The sequence below is a fragment of the Gallus gallus genome, chromosome 1 (genome assembly GCF_016699485.2).
Source record: "Gallus gallus isolate bGalGal1 chromosome 1, bGalGal1.mat.broiler.GRCg7b, whole genome shotgun sequence".
Taxonomy (NCBI): domain Eukaryota; kingdom Metazoa; phylum Chordata; class Aves; order Galliformes; family Phasianidae; genus Gallus; species Gallus gallus.
Window position 1 is genome coordinate 122839221 of NC_052532.1, and position 15537 is coordinate 122854757.

Sequence of the window (15537 nt, forward strand, 5' to 3'; positions counted from 1 at the left end):
ACCATAGAGGCTGGAAGGGACCTCTGGAGATCATCGAGACTGACCTCCCTGCTGAAAGCAATTTCCTACAGGAGGTTGAGCAGGAAAGTGTCCTGGATCACCCCCCTCGAGCTGCTGGCCACAGTGTTTTTAACGTGCCCCAGGATATCATTGGCCTTCTTGGCTGCAAGGGCACACTGCAGGCTCACGGCCAGCCTGCTGTCCATCGGGACACCCAGGTCCTTCTCTGCAGAGCTCCTCTCCTGCAGGTCAGCCCCTAGTGCAAAAAATATGCAGCTGTGCTTTCTGTTTTGATACAGGAGTTAGAGAATAGCTTTCAAGATTGCCAAAAATTCATCAACATTTGGGTTCCTTTGCTGCTCCATTTCCACTGATATAAATGGCCAGTTTTCAAATGGAACATGAAAAGCTGCAATCTAAAGTCTGATTTACTTTATTAAACAAGATATTCACCAAGGGGAAGTCATGTTTGACCAACCTGATAGCCTTTTATGAAGACGTAACCAGGTGGATAGATGATGGTAAAGCAGTGGATGTGGTCTATCTTGATTTTAGGAGAGCATTTGGCACCGTCTCCCACAGCATCCTCGCAGCTAAACTGAGGAAGGTGGTGTGGACGATCGAGTAGTGAGGGGGACTGCAAACCAGCTGAAGGAAAGAAGCCAGAGAGTTGTGGTCAGTGGGACAGAGTGAGTCTAGTTGGAGGCCTGTAGCTAGTGGAGTCCCTCAAGGGTCGGTACTGGGACCAGTACCATTCACTATATTCTTCAGTGACTTGGATGAGGGGGCAGAGTGCACTGTTAGCAAGCTTGCTGATGACACAAAACTGGGAGAAGTGGCTGGCACGCCAGAAGGCTGTGCTGCCACCCAGCAAGACCTAGATAGGCTGGAGAGTTGGGCAGGGAGAAATTAGATGAAATACAGCAAGGGCAAGCGTAGAGACGTGTATCTGGGCAAGAACAACACCAGGTACCAGTATAGGTTGAGGACTGACCCGTTGGAGAGCAGCGCAGGGAGGAGGGGACCTGGGGGTCCTGGTGGACAGCAGGGTGACCATAAACCAGCACTGCAAGAAGGCCAATGGTATCCTGGGGTGTATTAGAAGGAGTGTGGTTAGTAGGTCGAAAGAGGTTCTCCTCCCCCTCTACTCTGCCCTGGTGAGACCGCATCTGCAGTATTATGTCCAGTTCTGGGCCCCTCCGTTCAAGAAGGACAGGGAACTGCTTGAGAGAGTCCGGCGCAGAGCCACAAAGATGACGAAGGGACTGGAGCTTACATTCCTTACCAGGAAAGGCCGAGGGAGCTGGGTCTCTTTAGCTTGGAGGAGAGGAGACTGAGAGGTGGCCTCATTAATGTTTCTAAATATGCAAAGGGTGTGCATCAGGAGGATGGAGCCCGGCTCTTCTCAGTGACATCCAGTGATAGGACAAGGGGTAATGGGTGCAAGCTGGAACATAGGAGGTTCCACAGAAATATGAGAAGAAACTTCTTCATGGTGAGGGTAACAGAACACTGGAACGGGCTGCTCAGAGGGGTTGTGGGGTCTCCCTCTCTGGAGACGTTCAAAACCTGCCTGGACATGTTCCTGTGTGACCTAATCAAGGCGTTCCTTCTACGGCCGGGGGGGGGGGGGGGGGGGGGGGGGCTGGGGGGGACTGGACGAGATGATCTTGCAAGGTTCCTTCCAAACCCTGACATTTGGTGATTCTGTGATTCTGTAACTGGTATGTAGAATAGACAGCAGCTATTACAGTGAAGACTTTAATAATAATAATAATAATAATAATAATAACAATAATAATAATACTCTGTCACTTCTTAGCCAGAATTCTGGCATTTAATTTTTTATTATTTCAAGATAAATAACACAATTTTATTCAGCTAATCCTCTTCTCTTCTCTTCTCTTCTCTTCTCTTCTCTTCTCTTCTCTTCTCTTCTCTTCTCTTCTCTTCTCTTCTCTTCTCTTCTCTTCTCTTCTCTTCTCTTCTCTTCTCTTCTCTTCTCTTCTCCTCTCCTCTCCTCTCCTCTCCTCTCCTCTCCTCTCCTCTCCTCTCCTCTCCTCTCCTCTCCTCTCCTCTCCTCTCCTCTCCTCTCCTCTCCTCTCCCCTCCTCTCCTCTCCCCTCCTCTCCTCCCCTTTTAAATATCCCTTTTTCATTCCCTTTTCCCTTCCCTTTGCTCCTCTTTCCCTTTTCCCTCCATTCCCCTTCTCTTCTCTTCTCTTCTCTTCTCTTCTCTTCTCTTCTCTTCTCTTCTCTTCTCTTCTCTTCTCTTCTCTTCTCTTCTCTTCTCTTCTCTTCTCTTCTCTTCTCTTCTCTTCTCTTCTCTTCTCTTCTCTTCTCTTCTCTTCTCTTCTCTTCTCTTCTCTTCTCTTCTCTTCTCTTCTCTTCTCTTCCCTTCCCTTCCCTTCCCTTCCCTTCCCTTCCCTTCCCTTCCCTTCCCTTGCCTTCCCTTCCCTTCCCTTCCCTTCCCTTCCCTTCCCTTCCCTTCCCTTCCCTTCCCTTCCCTTCCCTTCCCTTCCCTTCCCTTCCCTTCCCTTCCCTTCCCTTCCCTTCCCTTCCTTTCCCTTTCTCTTTCTCTTTCTCTTTCTCTTTCTCTTTCTCTTTCTCTTTCTCTTTCTCTTTCTCTTTCTCTTTCTCTTTCTCTTTCTCTTTCTCTTTCTCTATTTTCCTCTCCTCTCCTCTCCTCCGCTCCCCTGCCCTCCCCTTTCCTCTCCTTACTTTTTAAATATCCCTTTTTCATTCCCTTGTTCCTTCCCACTCCTTTTGCTCCCCTTTCCCTCTCCCTCTCCTCTCCTCTCCTCTCCTCTCCTCTCCTCTCCTCTCCTCTCCTCTCCTCTCCTCTCCTCTCCTCTCCTCTCCTCTCCTCTCCTCTCCTCTCCTCTCCTCTCCTCTCCTCTCCTCTCCTCTCCTCTCCTCTCCTCTCCTCTCCTCTCCTCTCCTCTCCTCTCCTCTCCTCTGCTCCCCTGCCCTCCCCTTTCCTCTCCTTACTTTTTAAATATCCCTTTCTCATTCCCTTGTTCCTTCCCACTCCTTTTGCTCCCCTTTCCCTATCCCTCTCCCTCTCCTCTCTTCTCTTCCTCCCATTCCTTTTTCCCTTTCCTTCTCTTTCCTCTTTTTTTTCTTCTCTCGGCTCCACCATTGAAGACAAATTGCTCTTATTCTCCTCCATGTCTCACTAGAAAAAGGAAAGTCTCAAGTCATGACTGAGCAATTTTTTGCCTCAAACAGACTTCAAGAGCAAAAAAGAAAAGCTGCTTCCTCCCAGGATCCCTCTAGCAGAGGCAAGCTATAACTGCAATGGCAGGAGTGCCAGTACCTGTCTGTGGGCTCCAAGCAGCCGGAAAGAAGCTGTCAGTCGTGATGTCTGCCTGACAGCGGGTGAGGATGACCACCGCCTGGGACAGGAATGGCATGAACGTGCTGTGCTGTGGGGACGACGTGCAGCTGCGCAGGATGTAGTTGGTCAGTGGCACCTGGAAGAAGAAGGGCAGAAAGAATGACTGGCTGCACCTTGACTCTGCAGGGCTTGACTGTGGACATTCAGCACATGAGCATTGCCTGCTCCCTTGACACGCTGCCAAGGCCTAAGCCTAAATTTCACACCAGCCACCCTGTCCAAGCCCTGGCTCTGCGCTCCGGTTGTGCTTCTGTAGCACCTGAGGCCAACGGTACAAGCCGTAGTGCAACAGCCAACAAAAGTCCCAGACACGTGGAAGAAAGTCTCTTACGTCCCGACAGATGTCCTTGCCATACATCTGCAGAAAGGTGATCATCCACCTCCCAGCAGCACGCACACGCATTCCTTTGGCCTTCCGGAAGGCGTCCTTGATGGCCATCATGAAATCTATGGTGTCTTCCAAGGGGAAGTCCCTGTACACAATCTGCAGAGAAACGAGAAGCAGGAGAGATCCCATCACTGCTCTGCGGCAGCTCTTCAAAACATAAAGCAGTCTTGAGGGCATTCTTAGTTCAGCAGCTTGCCGGTCAGTCAGGCAGCAATCACAACGCTCCTGCGGTCCATACCCCGCTATTAATACGTAAGGAGGTTGAGCCTTCTCTCAGCTTCTCCACCCGTGGTGTTTGCTTACATGCAAAGCCTACCTCCCAGCAGCCACAGTCACACACACACACACACACACACACACACACACGCATGCACACACACACAGTCACACACACACATCATAGAATCAGCTCCTTGCGCTGGGTGCCTTAGGGCCAGACGTAGCTCAGTGCCTCCAGCTACTTGCTGAGAAAAGTGATCTCAGGGTGACAGCTCATTCTGGAAATGGTGTGAGAGGCTGGGGGGAGCGAAGAGACGTGCAAAAGCCTACGCACTGGGATCCCGCCACCTTTTTGGGTCCACTTACCCGTGCGATTTTGGAAGAGGTCTGGAGCTGACAGACGGTGCTGCGGTCATTCAGCCCCTCACACAGGCTCCCGATGTCACCCATCTTGATGACTCCATTGGTCGCCTTGGCTGGAAAGAGCACAGGGAGAAAAGGGAAGTCATGCTTCTGGAAACAGAACTGCTTTCCACAGGGGAGAGACAGAGGACAGGGTGGAGAGAAGAAGAGAGCTGCGCACAGTGCCTCTTCCTCCTGTAGACTGGGCCCAGCCCGTGGGGTTCTGGTAGTGCTGCGGAGGAGAGCAGAGGGCTGATGCACGCCCGCTCTACTCACCTTGGATTCGGAGAAGGGAGCTCAGACAGGTGACGGCCAGCTGGCGGGATGTGGGCATGGGGTCACACGTCAGAGGCGCCAGCAATCCCACCAAGGAGCCAAAGTGCTTGCAGGCATCTCCTCTCTGCAGGGGCCAGAGGCAGGAAAAAAGCTGTAGGCAGCCCCAGCTCTCCCTAGCTTCTCTCATCTATGCCTTCCCCACGCGGTGGGTGGCACAGCACGCACAGCTGGGCGGAGCTCGCCTTCCTGCTCAGGAGCACTGGGGAGGGAGCAGGGGCATGCAGTGGGGCTCTTTACTCACTCCATGCTCTTCACAAGCAGCCAGCAGCTGGGAGCAGATCTGCAGGGCCCTCTTGCGCTCCCACATGTTGTCTGACATCATTGATCTCTGCAGGACGTGGGACAGAGCATCTGTCTCACTGCGGACATCTTTTCTTTCCCTTCATGCCAGCCCTCTCCCAGTCCCTCATTTCCCAGCACTTTCCCTCAGGGCCCGCACTGTGGCTCCACGCGGCCCCCCACCTCGCTGAGCACCGGCACTGCTGCCCCTGCTCTCTGCAGACACTCCTGCCTCCTAACCCAGGAGCTTTTCCTTGGCTGTGGCCTGCCAGGGGCTGGCTCCTGCCTTTCCCCCTGCAGGGCCCATTGCTCTGCCCATTTCTGAGCTCGCACTGAGCTGGCACGTCAGCAGGAGATTTCTGCCCCTCTCATCGTCCTCTCAGTCCCCACATCTCTGTCTCCGCTGTCGACAGGCACCATGCTTTCTCCCTTGCCCCACATGTACTCACATGGACTATGTTCTGGAAGAGGCCACTGGTCTCTGTCTCGAGCAGGACCACCATGAGCCGGCCCAGAGCTTTCAATGATGTTTGCAGAAGCTGAAAGCAGAAGAGGGCACTGAGCTGTGGCATCACCTGTGCTGCTGCCAGAGCACAGGTTGTGTGTGCTGAGGAAGGGCTCCAACCGAGAGGTGGCTGTGAAAGTCACGGCAGGTTACCTGCAGGTACTGAGCTGCTTGCTGTGACTTCTTGATCTTCAGCATCATCTCTGCTGAAGGGTGCAACACAACATTCTTGCAGCACAGACTCAACATGTCACACATGTCCTTGGTTCCTAAAGAGGGCTTCAGCTTGCTGGCAGGACAGAAAAAAAGGAAGAGAAAGCAGAAAGGGCCTTTAGCAGTGCTCTCCAGGCTGGTTCAGACAACATCAGAGTTTCTTCTAATGGACAGCTGCAAAGCCAACATCCCCAGCCTGTGCGGCTGAGCACTGTCTTCAGTTCCAGCATCTCCCCGGCATCAGTGAACCACCTCCTGCTCTGAAGGGAAGGAGACCCCAGGTCTCCCTTCTCTTCCCTGCCAGGGGACAGGAGCACCAGGGCCTTTCTCCTTCCCAGAACCTCAGCTTTGCCGGGCACAGCAGACCAGCCATCTCTCCTGTAGAAGTGACTCCCTCCCCCCTGCCCCCTCCAGGCCCTTGGGAGCTACCCAGAAGGGGGTCCACCATCCTGCCTTGCAACCCCGGAGGCTCCCACCCTTACCTCAACTGCTCCAGGGCCAGAACCACCTTGAGGGGTACTGGGGACACAGGGGTGCCCAAGTAATACTTCTTCAGCAAGTCCTGCAAGTACCAGAGAAACACTGTCAAAGTGGGCACATGAGAGCTCTTCCACCCAGCCCAGAGACAGACACAACTGCCACACACCAGCCCCATCACTCCCACATTTCCCACGGAGGCAGAGCAGGATGCAGCAGCTGCACAGTTGGTGGACCTCGCCCGCTGCCCAGCCGCTGCCTGCCAGCACACAAGTTCCCCACCAGCTGGAGACGTGTGGCTGAGGGAGACCTGTACGCCTCCGGGGAACCGAGTCCCATGACACAGCCCAAAACTCCACTGCAGACAGCCCTGGCTCTAGGCACTCACCGTCAGGATCTCCAGCAGCTTGCCCTTCAAGGAGGGGTTAAAGCAGACAGAGTCACCCACAGCTTGGAAGGCAGAGCTGAAGTCGGTGATGCTCTGCACCAGCGCAAGCGTGTTCTGCAGGTCCTGAGGCCCAAGAGAGAAGAACATTCTTTCAACTGCGGGAAGGGCCAAGGGCTGCAAGGGGAACACGTGGGGGCAACGCTAAGGGAAGGGCTTGCATCTTCATCTGAGCACAAACCAGTCCCCGAGGGACCTTTGGAAAGAGAAGGCCCATCTCAGCATCCCCCCACGTGGAGGGGCTGCAGCTGAGTGCTCAGACACCCCGGCACGCTACAAGCTCTCACCCGGCAGCTGCAGCTGTAGAGCAGCAGGATGTTGCCCACGATGTCTCCCTCCAGGCGGGCGAGCAGCTGTTCCTTGGAGGCTCGCAGTGCCAAGCTGCCATGGGCGAGGATGAGAGCGCTGCGTGTGGCGTGAGCTCTTCTGCTGTCCAGCTCCATCTGTGTGGGGAGAAATGCCTTGAGACACTCGCTCAGCAGCCCCCGGTGCCCCACGAGGCACCTGGGCTCCCATGTGAAAATAAGGCAGAGGACAGCCAAGATGGAAATGCGCAACGCTTCACCTTCTTGCGTCTGGAAATCCTCCCCTTTTGGCCTTTGCACAGCCTGGACGCAAACACGGTGAGTGTGTCCAGGACTGTGTGGAAATTGCTCTCAGCAGCATGGCTGAGAAAAGAGATCATTCCCTGCACAAAAGAACAAGGGGCAGTTGGTGCAGGCAGTTGGTCCAGCCACAGTGGCTGGGCTGGTCCTCGCCTGAGGGAAACAGCGCAGCAGTGAGGAGATCGAAAGGCTCGGAGCAGGGCCAGGAGAAGCCCTCTGCCCAAGGGACAGACCGGGGATGCTGGCCGAAGCTGGCTGGGAGGAGACCTCACCTGGGCCTCAGATGGCTCCTCTGCGTTTGCTTCCTCCAGGTGTTGCAGAAGCTTCTCTTGGACGTGGAGGACTTCCTTACAAGCTCCCAGCACTGTCCCCAGAGCCTTGTACAGGAAAGACTGCACGGGAAGGGAAGAGAAGGGATGGGAAGGGAAGGGAAGGAAGAAGCTGAGATGTGGCAGCAGCCTGACCTGCTGGGAGAGGGCCAGGGGGGAAGGACCTACGCTCCCTGGGAGATGCTGAGAGCAGCTGCAGGGCCGAGCTTTAGCCACCCCCAGGCAGTTTGCAAGGAAAGGCCCTCTGGGGGGCACGGGCCAGGGAAGCAGTGTGAGCCGCCCGCATGAGCAGAGCACCACCCGCAGCCCCAGCCCCGGTTGGGCACCTGCGGCTGCACCGCTGCGTAGAGCCGGGGGGAACCCACCTTCTCTCCAGAGCCGCTGGGAGAGCTGCTCAGCCACCGGCTCAGCTCGCAGCTCAGGCCCCTGGTCCAGGCCTCATCCTCCATGGTGTCCAGTGATGCCCTCAGGAACTGTTGGAGAACAGAAGCCAATGTTTCCTTGCCCTTTGCCTCTTCCCACATTCCCACATCGCCGCAACCTTCTGGAGAGAGGTGACTGGAAGAACAGTCCCTCTCCCAGCTCCCCCCAGCATTCCCTGCCTTAAAGCTGCCTGACGCTCTTCTCCTAGGACCCCCCATGGGCTTGGGGCAAAGAGGAAGAGGCAGCAGCACAAAGGCGCGCGGGCCGCTCCACAGCAGCATTTGGGAGGCTGTTCCTGTTTTCTATGGGAACGGGGCTCCTTGAGACAGGCAGACACTTCTCTGCACCGTGCCTTCCGGCAATGCTGTACCTTTAGTAGGCGCTGCTCCCACTCTGCAGAGTCCGGGAAGCTCTCATCTTTCCCTGCACAGCAACAAGAAGCAAAAGACCCTTGCTTGGGATCAAGCCACAGAGGAAGAGCTGCTGCAAACCAGGTTTGCCTGGGCACTCGGCACTGCCAAGCTGGGACCCGCACACCCTTCACAATGACCTGTCCCTCCCCACAAACACTGTCCCAGCAGGAACACAGAACTGCCCCAAGACTGCTGTCTGAGGGGACGTGAAGGGCCCATCCGTGCCCTGGAATGGGCAGATCCCCGGGGGGAAAGGTCCCCGGGCCTCAGCGCTGTCTCCCTGGAATGGGAACAGCAGCAGAGCAAGCATGGGGCCGCAGGCAACGCTTCCCCTCTGCCACGCTGCAGAGCTCCATTTTCACTCCCCCCCTTGCCTGCCTCCGCCCCTCCCTCCCCACCAGCACTTTACCTTGGAGGCACTGCAGCAGCAGGGGGATCTCAGTGGCCCACATGGCCCCCACAGCTCTGTGGATCCTGCTGTGGAGGTTTTGCATGAGCAGCAAGGCAGCGGCTTGGAGTTCGCTGCCTGCAAAAGGGCTCCCTGCCACCACCTGAGCGAGAGCAAGGAGAAGCAGGGTCACGTCTGCAGCAAGAGCAGCAGCTTCTCCCACGAGGGAAGCAGCTTGGCTCTGCCCTGGAGGCCAAGGAGCAGCCAGCAGCTTTGCCCATGGCACTGCAAGTCCGGGAAGAGAAAGGCATCCCCACGGGTGAGGCAGGCACTGGCACACTCGGCCATGCTGCTTCCTCCTCGGGGCTCATGGCACCGGCCTCTGGAGCATCTACTCACCAACAGGCGTGCCAGCAGTGTCTGGGGAGTCAGCAGTGGGCCTGTGGGGAGAAAGAAGGGCCGAGTAAGACACAGACACGACGTGCCCTGCTACGGGCACCTCCGCTGTCCCTTCTGGGTGCTAACACAGCTCAACAGAGCTCACTGGCGGAGTTTCTGCTCCTACCTTGAAACATGGAGCTGAGGAAATGGGCATCCAGTTCTTCCACCTCCCGCACCATCAGGTCCCCTCTCTCAGCCAGCGCTTGGACACAGCGGGAGACCGGGATCAGCATGCCGGTGTACTGGGCTGGCACCACGTACAGCAGCAGCCGTGGCCACAGGAGCTGTAGGGAACGAGGCGGTTGAGCACTGTGTCAGCGTTCCTGCCTCCGCTCAGAGATGAAGAGGACTCTGTGAATTTCCCTGAGTCTTGTGTGCTTTAGAGCACATTGGAAGAGAGACCGGGGGTGTTGGAAGGGGATGAGGAACACGTGGTGTGAAGTCAAGGAGCGGCAGCAGGGCAGATTGTGACTTACTTTGGTCATCCCTCTCACAGAGACATCCAGTGACCCCAGGATGTCCATACACAGCTCTTGGAGAGCTCCTTCTTCCCGGGCTTCCTGGGCAGAAAGGTCTCCAGCTGCCTGCACAACAGTGTTGTCAGAACACCGGTTACTCTTAGTTCTCAGGAGCCTCTCAGGAGGCTCAGGTGTGGCCCCACCAGTGCTTCTGTGCCAGCCTCTGAGCAGCACGGGTCCTCCAAGGGAAGACGCTGCCCACTGTCCTTACCCTTCTTCCCGTGGAGCGGCTGAACTCACTGAAGATGTGCCCCACCACATCCCAGGCTGAGCAGCTCCGGGCGTTGGCACTGAGCACATCCTCGATGAAGTGCAGAATGGCCCTCCTCACCTGTCAGGAGTCAATTGTGGGTTTGATTTTCCTGCTCAGAAGGCAAAGGGAAGCCACCTGCTCACTGGGGCAGCCCTTCGGGCATGAGCAGAGACAACAAGAGCAGAGGAGAAGCCTTGGCTCCTCAGGTGAGGGCCAGGCCTTAGCACCAGGCTGTGCACTTTCCATGCACAGCACAGGGGCCTGACTGCTCCGCCCTGCCTGCTCTCCCCACAGGAGCCATCGCAACTATGTGGTCACTGCCCCAAGCACCTCCCTGGGCACCCCAGCCCTGCCTGTGTTGGCAGCAGCATCACCACCCCGACAGCACTTTCCTTTCCCAGATCAGCTCACCTGGGTCCTGGGGTCGCTGCACAGACACTGTACAGCCTCCACAACCTGGGGCAGCTTCTTTGACATCACGGGCTCTGCAAGAGATGCACAGAAGCATGCATGGAGGCACAACCCAGACGGCAAAAGGGATCCCTGGAAGTCCCAACCCTCTGGCCCTACTGACCATCAGAGCGAGCCAGAGCACCGAGCAGACCCAGGGCTGCCACGCATCCAGCCTCCCTGTCAGCGCCCAGCTGAGACTGCAGAAACAGGACCGTTTCCTCGGGGCAGATCCGGGCTGCGGAGAGGAAATCCCGCGCTGTATTAGCAAGAAACTCGCACCCATTCCGGAGGTTTGTGAGAGAGGTTTTGGCCAGGGCACCGCCAAGCATTGCCAGAGTTCCTCTCCTTACCCTGCAGCAGGATGCAGTGGGTCAGCTCTGCTCTGTCAGCCTCGCTGTGCTCCTTGGTGTCATCAGAGAGCTGTGGGAACAAGGTCCATTGGAGAACATTGTATCGGTATTGAGGATGGAAAAGCAACCGTGCTGCCAGCTCTCGTCTCCCTTGGCACACTCAGTAAGAGGACATGCAGACAAAACACAGCCTGCCCCACAGCATCCCTGGGGGCACACACACGGCTCTGGAGCAGCCACGGGCATGCAGGGGCTAAGGCTGAGCAGCCATCAGGGGCTTGGAGCTTTGAGTCCTCCTGAGACTTAGGCAAGAGGGAAACTGCTTTGGGTGCAAGGATAGGCTCCCCTTACCTGGTAGAACACAGCACTGGTGATGGCCAGAAACTTGTCCTTGGGGATGACCGATTGAACTCCCTCTAAGGCCTCCAGGAAGATACTGAGGCTCTGCAAGAGACCAGGAGAGGAAGAAAGGGCTGAAGCCACATCTAGTCACTTGGGAGCAGAGAAACTGATTCCCAACGGCCTGTCTGCTGGGAGAGCTCCCGCACAGGCGTTCTGGTTTGTCCCCGCCTCCCAGCAGCACCAAGAGAGTCCTTCTGCTCTCAGCCAAGCCCTGTTTGGGCATCGGTTGCAGGCATTTCCCACCCAGCAGCCCTCTTCTCCCGCATCAGGTGTAACTGGACGTGGTCTCCCTGGCCTTTAGCACAGAGCTCCTCAGGCACCCAGAGCACCACTGTGGCGGTGGTGGTGAAGCCTTCCAGCCCCAGGGGATGGGCCCCAGTGACTCCTGGCTCCCTTCTGGCTCCTGTCTGGGTTGTTCCTTCCTTGACGGAAGAGCTCAGGAAGCCTCAGACCTCCCTTGGACACCTATTCCTTCTTTCTCCAGGGCTCCTGGCCTCCCCCCTGCATCCCACTGACCCCTCGTGGCACTTGCACGAGCCCCACGTCCATGCTGAGCCCTGCACAACATCTCACCTTGGTCCCCCTGCAGGTGTCTTGGACCTTCTGGTACAGGCGCACGAGCCAGAGGAGCTGCTCCCAAACGTGCTCTCGGTGCAGCGCCTCTTGCAGGAGGACAGCCATCATGGTGGCCACAGCCTCGAGGACGGCCTGTTTGTCCTGGAGAGGGGTGGCAGAGGCCCAGCATCAAAGACTGAAGGTCTGCCCTTCCTACAGGAGGGTTTTTGCTTTCCCTTCCCTTTCCCCATACCCCCATGCCCAGCAGGAGATGGGCTCGCTCTGGACGGCAGGGAGCTTTTCCCCACACCTTCGTCCCCAGCTATCCCTGCCACAGTGCTGTGACATGCGGCTGCTTCCTGGCAGGGAGATCCAGCCCCAAGCACAAAGCCAGCTTGGGGCCCTTTGCAGCGCCAGCCCACTGCCTCTCGTCACCCTTCTGCTCTCAGCCCGCTGGGCACAGACAGAGCTGCCGACACCGATGTCCCCGCTGCCATCCCGGGCTGGGAATGCAGCAGTGCTCACCTCTTCCTCCTGGCAGTCCTGCCAGTTCCCCAGCACAGAGCAGAAGAGCTGGGAAAGATTCTTGTAGATCTGCTCGATCTCTGTGGCAGGCCAGGGGCATTGCTTTCCAGAGCCCAAGTGAACCTTGACTCCTTCCAGCCATTGCTTCACAACTGAAGAAAAACAAAACATAAAAAAAAAAAACGAATAATCAATGACAAAGAGAAAAAGAAAAAATGAGAGACTGAGAGAAAAGGGAGCCTGTGAGAGCCTGCAGCAGGGCGAGGTGCAAGGGCTGTCCCGAGTCCCCCTGCTCTGGGGCCGGCACTCACCAGCACAAGCAATGCGCAGGGTCCGGCCGCCTCTCACCCAGCCCACCACACTGCGCAGGCCGGCCAGCATCAGCCACACAAAGGAGATGCACTGTGGAGCTGCAGAGGGGAAGGAGAGGGCCATGGTCAGAGCCCCAGCAGCGAGGCGAGGGAGGAGGGGCTGCAGCCCTGCATCCCCCAGCTCAACGCAGATCACGCGCACAGGGGAGAGACCCCTTTCCCCGGTTGTCCTAGACGTCAGGAGGCTGAGGGCACTCTACCGTAGCTGCTGAACAGCTTGCTCAGGGTGACGAGCACAAACTCCTTCGACATCTCCCCCACGGCCTTCAGGTGGCCCTGGAGCTCGGCCATCACCAAGGTGAAGTGTGTTCTGGCCAGAGCCACCAGGACATTGCTGGCTGCCGTCCTCACGCTGTCCGGCACGCCCTGAAAAAGAGTCACTGGTGACACGCGGCACAGGAGACTGCCTGAGGCCTTCCCTTGGAAGGGCTAAGCCACTGCTGTCCGCCAGCAGAGCACCAGCGCGGGCAGGCGGCTCCCTTTGCCTTTGGGAGCGACCCCTCACCTGGGCTGCTGTCAGGTCCTGGGACACCTCAGCCAGCAGCCGGTTCACCACTCCGCACGGCGGGCGGCTGTCACCTTCCCACAGGACGTGCTCCAGCTCGCAGTACGCCTGCGCTCGGTCTCCCTGGGGACAGGGATCAATCACGTTTTGCTTTGCCCTTCTTCCCGGGGAGCTGCCCGCCATGCCAGTGTGCTGCCGGGGCCTGGCACCCACGGGACCGTGGCGCTGGGGCAGGGCAAGGATTGATGGTTGGATGTCCCCAGCTCACCTCCTGGTCTTGCAGGCGCTGCAGCAGCAAAGTCACGGCACAGGGGGGGACAGGGCTTGCCACCCTGCCTCTCTCCCTGCGACGCGTACGTCTGGGCACGCAGCCCACACAGGCAAAGAGACCTGGAAGGAAAGAGCAGAGCAGCTGCCGCTGGTGTTGCTTGGAGCCAGGGCCGAGCATCCGGCCAGCTCTGGGAGGAACGCTCCTCCAGCCCCACAGCGTGGGGTGGGCTGTGCCGGCACATGTGTGGTCGGCGGGGAGAGGGGAGAGAGCCTTCCCCTTGCTGGGGTACTGGGGAAGCCACGGTGGGCGGCTGCACTCAGCAGAGCAAGGACAGTGCTGATGGCACGTCCTAAACAGACACTGGAGGCACACATGTGCTCGGGCAGCATCACGGTGTCCAGAGAGGTGGAGGGACCTCACCTCGAAGGGCTCTCAGCCGCTCCATCACAGCAGGATATCTCCAGATAGACACAATGCTCTCTCTGGGTCCTCTTCCTGCGCCTCTCACAAGAGACTGGGCCACCGCTCCCACCGCCGCCACAGGGGTGTAGGTGGCAACAACTGTGACATCACACCGAGGAGTGTCACCTCACAGAGAATGACGTGCCCTGGGCTGGGGACCAGACTGCACGCTGGGCAACCTTGCTGGCCCCAGAACACAGCATGCTTTTGTGACGCACTCGGCTCTGGGGTGGACATGTTCTATGCCGAAGCAGGGAATCACCTCAGCAGGAGAGGGAGAGCCCCTGCCAGGGAGCAGCTGCCGGGTGCCATTGCCTGGCACTGACTTAGTGACTGGGGACTCCATGCCGGGAGGCACTGCGGCCCCCATTTGCTGCACAGACAACCTCTCCGGAGCGCTTTGCTGTCCTCCAGGGGCACGTGTCAGAGACAGTAAGGAGACTCCATTGCATCTGATCAAACAAAAAGACCACCATCCGCTTGTTGCCATTGAGGTAGAGTCATGGCAGAACATCTGATAGGGCCAGATGTGCTACATTAACAGAGAGTCAAGAAGAAAAAGGAAAAAGCCTGAGAAACTGGGGATAAAAGGCCCTCCGTAAAGTAAGGACTGGGGAGAAGAACTCGCAAAGAAAAGAAACCAGTGATGGAGGAATTCCCTGAGGGGAAGAAACCTCTTTGGAAGAGCCCCCCGGGCCTGCTTGCTGCAAAGATTCCTGTCTTTCTCCCATCTCCCGCAGTGACTGGATGAGATCCTGAGATCAGAGGACATACTACAGACCATGCTGGATCCACAGTGGTGACCGTCTCTCTTGCTTTCTACAGAGACTCCTTGCTTTTATCTCTCTTCTATTGCCCGTCTTTCCTTCCCCATATCCCTAAGCAGCTGGGACTTGTAATAAACCGGTCAGGCTAACATTTGACCTGTTGTGTCTTAATCTCACCGTTGGGTAAACATGTACTAACAGAACCTCCTCTGCCTCCTATATATTGGAGCTTAAGATCAGTGCATCCCTAAGAGTAAGTCATTGGGTAAAGGTAGCAAGAGGCCTGTGGGGATGAGCAAGGAGCTCACAGATAAGCTGAGAGGAAAGAAGAACATCCGTGAACGGTGGAAGAAGGGCCTGTCCACCGGCAAAGAGTATAGGAACGTTGTCAGTGCCTGCAGGGATGGAACAAGGAAGGCTGGGGCCCTCTCTGAATTCAATCTTGAAAAGGAGGTAAAGGATAAGAAGAAAAGGATTTTTAGAAGTATGTCAACAGTAAAAGGAAGCCTAGGGAAAATGCGGGACCTCTGCTAAATGAGCTGGGTGCCTGGGTAACAGGGAATGCTGAGAAGGCAGAGATTCTGAATGCCTTCTTTGCTTCAGTCTTTAATGCTAAGACTAACCGTTAGGAACCCCAGACCCCAGACCCTGTAGGTAAGAGAGAAAGTCTGGGGAAGGGAAGGCTTCCCCTTGGTCGAGGAGGATTGGGCCAGAGAGCATCTAGCCAAAATTAACGCACGCTAATCCACAGGCCCCGATGGGATGCACCCACATGTGCTGAAGGAACTGGCAGAGGTGATTGCTAAATGGCTCTCTGTCATCTTTGGAAGGTCCTGGCAAACAG

General features: G+C 56.8%; 1 protein-coding gene across 1 annotated transcript; it reads right to left on the reverse strand.

Annotated features, from left to right (window-relative positions):
• Nucleotides 1-3084: 3084 nt before the first annotated feature.
• On the reverse strand, nt 3085-15153 carry LOC107056965 (maestro heat-like repeat-containing protein family member 2B). The gene is made up of 31 exons (XM_040658166.1): nt 13885-15153; nt 13462-13583; nt 13194-13316; nt 12889-13054; nt 12629-12727; nt 12318-12469; nt 11811-11954; nt 11187-11279; nt 10836-10905; nt 10607-10720; nt 10444-10517; nt 9991-10110; nt 9738-9845; nt 9386-9545; nt 9220-9260; nt 8842-8983; nt 8390-8442; nt 7962-8069; nt 7540-7659; nt 7228-7350; nt 6950-7105; nt 6606-6728; nt 6223-6302; nt 5681-5816; nt 5472-5561; nt 4985-5071; nt 4684-4807; nt 4372-4481; nt 3730-3882; nt 3318-3474; nt 3085-3176 (listed from the first exon to the last, which is right to left on the reverse strand). The coding sequence occupies exons 1-31, from the start codon at nt 13907-13909 to the stop codon at nt 3157-3159; spliced, it is 3393 nt and encodes a 1130-aa protein (XP_040514100.1). The 5' UTR covers nt 13910-15153; the 3' UTR covers nt 3085-3156.
• Between the last annotated feature and the right edge of the window lie 384 nt (nt 15154-15537).